Source organism: Chrysochloris asiatica, unplaced genomic scaffold (genome assembly GCF_000296735.1).
Source record: "Chrysochloris asiatica unplaced genomic scaffold, ChrAsi1.0 scaffold00345, whole genome shotgun sequence".
Classification (NCBI taxonomy): Eukaryota; Metazoa; Chordata; class Mammalia; order Afrosoricida; family Chrysochloridae; genus Chrysochloris; species Chrysochloris asiatica.
Window position 1 is genome coordinate 1,780,816 of NW_006408863.1, and position 4,261 is coordinate 1,785,076.

Genomic DNA, 4,261 nt, shown 5'->3' on the forward strand with positions numbered 1-4,261 from the left:
GTTTTCCAGCTTTAAAAAGGCAGGAGCCGAGCGCGGCCCTGCGTCAGAGCGAGAGTTGGAGACTCCGCAAACTTGCCGCCAGGCCAGGGTCGCCAGTGCTGAGTCGGAGCGCAGGGGACCCAGAGAGGGGATCGCACCCCGCCGAGGCTCCCACCGCCCCCGGACCCGAGGCTTCCGCTGGCCTGTCGCGCGCCCCTCCATGTCAACCCCGCGGGGGGCGCGGCGCTGAGCCCAGCCCCGGAGCGCCTCCGTCGGGGCGACGCGCGCAACTTTGCGCCAGGAGGACGCGCCCCCGAGGCGGGCACAGCCGGCGGGGAGGCCGCGGGGCCCGGGACCGCTCCTCCTCCGGCTCCTCGCTGCCGCTGCGTGGATGCCAAGTTCGAGTTTTCCAGCCCCTTCCAAGTTTCCACTTGGCCCTCCGGCTGCAGCCTGCGGGAGAGGCCACTCTGCGGGGCCCGCGCCGCCTGCCGCTGGCACCATGAAGTCGGCGGAGGAAGGTAACCCGGAGCGACCGCCCCTTGCCCGGCCCCGCGCGTCCTCTGCCCCGCGCCCGCCGGCCGACGGGTGACGCCGCGGGTCGCGGTTTGGCGCGGGTAGGGTGGGCTTTGGCGGGGGAGGGGACGCACAGAGGGCGCGACTACAAGACAGAGAAGCGGTGTCCCACTGGTGTTCCCCGCAGCAGCCTTGCTTTTGAATGCGACTTCTTGCCAATAGGTGTCTCCTGTTCGCTTGGGCTGCCTGTGCGAACTTGGCCTTGGCTTCTGGAGTCGCGAGGCGGTCCAGGCGGTAGGAGACTCAGCTAAAAGGCAATCGAGATTGGGGGGCCGGACTAGGGTAGCTAGCGCTCAGGGATGAAGTGTGATTCCTGGGGAACGTGAGGCCCGCGTCGCGTCGCTGGAGGGCCCGGTGTCTGGTGCCTCTTTCTGGCGCTTTGTTAGGCGCTGGCTTTTCTGAAAGAGCGCCGCTTTGCAAAGTGACTTTCTTCTGTTGGATAGAGGAGTCCGTGTGGCTCCCTGGATGCTTTCCTATCCAAGGGCGGTACTAAAAGCAGCAAGATGTGGCCAATAAGTAACGGCATTGTGAAATCTTATAGAAATGAGAATTCCCACCATACAGTGAAGCAAGACCGCTTTGAAAGAATGCCGAGTTTCCAGCAGTTCTTATGTACGGGAGAAAAAGGCATAACTTTTTAGCTTTAAAATCCTGTGTCTGCCCTTCCCTCCAGTTGAGGGGAGTGCTTGTTAATTACAGTGTACCACCACCCCACTCCCCATTTCTGGAAGCCTGATAATCCCCCCTCCCCATGGAAGTATTGGCTCTCCATACCTTTTCAGAGGCTGCCCAGGAACAAAGAGGCCTAGAACCCTCCCAGGTCCCCGATGCAAGGTGCAAGCCAAGATTGCTCAGTGTGGCATGATTAATGTCTTATTTATGGCTTACCAGGACAAATGGATGGTGTGAATTGGGAGGACCTTTTCAAGTTCCTTATCAACAACTGGGGTATTTTGTTTAAATTCATGTGGGAACATTCTGTCAGCGCTGGTTAACAAAAGAGAACATCTTCTGACAAGCAGTGAAGAAGGGCAGCGGTCTCCTTGACTGCTCTGGAAAATAGGATGGCACCTCACATTGGACTTCAGTCCTCTCTCCGAGATTGCCAACTCCGGAGAGCCCACTCGTCTTTACAAAGATGAGGCGTGTCTGCCCGTCTTGTCTTGTCCTGTGAGATGCTCTGGATATTTTGTTTCAAGGAGAGTAGGCTTTGCTGATGTTTCTTGCCATCTCATCTGCATTTAAAAATGTTCGTATGTCCAACATCACCCAATGTTTATCACCGATGAGCTCTTGTTATGAGAAAAGTTTAAAACATTTTTGTTGGTGTTTTTATTTTAAATCTTTGGATACTTATTTCCAAGTTTTTCTTATCATTGCTTAAAAAAATAGGGCTTAGTATAGTTTCAAATGAGCCTGGTGATGCAGCCTGATAAGCTTTGGCCTGCTAACTGAGAGGTTCGTAGTTCGAACTCGATCACTCTGAGGGAGAAAGATGAGACAGTTGGTGTCCATAAAGATTCAGTTTTGGAAACGATCTGCCACATTGGGTCCCTCTGAGTTGGAATCCACTCAGAGGTTGGTAGTATAGTTTCAAAGTTTAGACGTCTCCTCTTAACTCGAATAGTCCATTGTAATAAGGAATTCTCTTACAAAACTGGAGGGGTGGAGGGTGAAATCTATGGGGATGCTGGTTAGTTTTCAGATAAAGAAAATACGTTTAAGAATGCCCGGCCTAGTGGGCCGTGATCTAGGTCCAACTCTGCCCTTTGAATGAATGAACATAGATCCACTTTGTTAAAGGGTTAGCCCCTCTGATCCCCCTTTAGACACAGAGCAGGCCTAGGTCCCCTCCCTCCTGTGGACTGTCCAGTGTCTCTGGGATGCTGCTGCAGATGCCCGCGCTTGTTTTTCCGCTGGGAGTTCTGGTAGCCACCCATTCAGACACTGTTCCCCACAGAAAGCTCTGAGGCTTCCCAGAGTGGTTCAGAACAAAGCCAGCCCTGTTCCCCTTCCATGTACCTTCACGGCATTCTTTACTAATCCAGATTAGAGCACAGGGCAGCGGCAGCGCTTGCCCCATGCCTTATCACACCCAACACTCAAGCTTTGTATCCTATTAACATCCTCTGGGAAGAGACATCCAAGTTAAACATTTCCACTAAGACCCGGGCATCTGCTGAATTGGCGATTTAAAGACCAGTGGGGCCCAGCCCTGTACAGTAAGCAGGGTCTGTGGTGGGCCAGTCTGCTGGGGGCCTGAGATGCAGTGGGGGGCCATGGGGACCTGTACTTGCAGAAAGTGTAAACACACTTTCTTTGGAAGTTCTTGTCAAATGCAGTCAAGTTGGTTCTGACTCATAGAGACCCTGTTTAGGGTTTCTGAGGAGCAACTGGTGAGTTTGCAGTTCAAACCGACCTTGGTCCCTACCAGGGTCTCTACTCCTGAGGAGTTCAGCAAAAAGTCTGCGTCTAAACAGCTGATCAGGGCTGAGATTTGTACCAGGGGAGGTGGGGGATGTTAAAAATCAAAAAGAAGGACAATGCAATGGTGCCGCCTCTCAACAGAAAACAAAACTTCCATTTGCCTGAAGGTCAGCAAAAAGCAGACTGAAACAAAACAACCCTCCAACATACATCTCCAACTATTATTAGAAACAAAATCAGGCCAAGCCCAACTATAGTGTATCACTGGAGAAAACCAGCCATTTGATGAGGGTCATGGAGAGAAAGAGAGAGAGAGAGAGATAGTATGTGTGTGTGTGTGTGTGGGGGGGGGGTTGGCAGGTGATTGGCAGGTTATCTGCTTCTGCAAAAAGCAATATCCGCAGGGCCCGAGGGCCCCAGGGCCAAAGGAGGGCAGGATGTTGAGGTTACAGCCCATAGCTCCCTTCTGGGAGGCGGGGGAGGATCCTCAACTTACTATAAAGTCAGCTTCCCACCACTCTTGCTCTTCCAGATGTTGGAGGAATGAGAATAGACCGCTGGGCGACAAAGGAAAGGAAAGGCCCTAGGCCAGCTGGTCCCCACAGTGCATGCAGCCTGTGTCTGGAAACCTCAACACTGCAGGGCAGCTACCTTGTGTTGGTATGCGAGCCTGTAAGCCTGCTTTTAGCGGGCACAGGGATGAATATGATTGGCACAACCAACACCCGCCTGAAAATCAAACGTCGGTGGCTCTGAGTAAAGAGAACAAAATATGAGCAGTGGATAACATCAGCTCCAACAGACGGTCCTCATCCTGGGCCCTTCCAGCCTCTCCCAATAATTTCTTCAGCAATGGGGGTGAAAGGTGTTCCCTGAGCGTACTGCTTCCAGCACGAAGGCTTTCCATAACTCGCGTCCCTTTGAAAGGGGCCTGGTCTCTCTGCTGGGCGCTGCGAAGACAGAGGGGCACACGTGGTGGTCCAGAAAGGCCTGGGATGTTTACTTTTTACACCCCATTCCCTCACCCTGAGTATAGTAGCAGCCCTCGTAGGCTGGGCCTCGGTGGGTCCGCGGGGCGCAGGGGGCTGCGGGGGACTGCGGGGGGCTGCGGGCGGGGGCTCGGAGGTCACCTCCCGCCTGGCCGGCCCTCCGCGTCCCCGGACCCCCAAGCACAAGGCCGATCCCTCGCTGGCCGCGGTGGCCGCGCGCGTCGCGGGCCGAGTGGGAGTTTGGTGGAAACTCGGAAGCTGGCGGCAGCGCGTGTTTATACAACCCGGAAACG

At 54.5% G+C, this 4,261-nt stretch overlaps 1 protein-coding gene across 1 annotated transcript in view; it reads left to right on the forward strand.

The window, feature by feature from the left end:
• Positions 1-370: 370 nt before the first annotated feature.
• Positions 371-4,261, forward strand: part of NFATC1 (nuclear factor of activated T-cells, cytoplasmic, calcineurin-dependent 1) — a 58,730-nt gene continuing 54,839 nt past the window's right edge. Inside the window, exon 1 of the mRNA XM_006875889.1 lies at positions 371-497. Within this exon, the coding sequence (XP_006875951.1) occupies positions 371-497 (127 nt within the window). The remainder of the gene's footprint in view (positions 498-4,261) is intronic.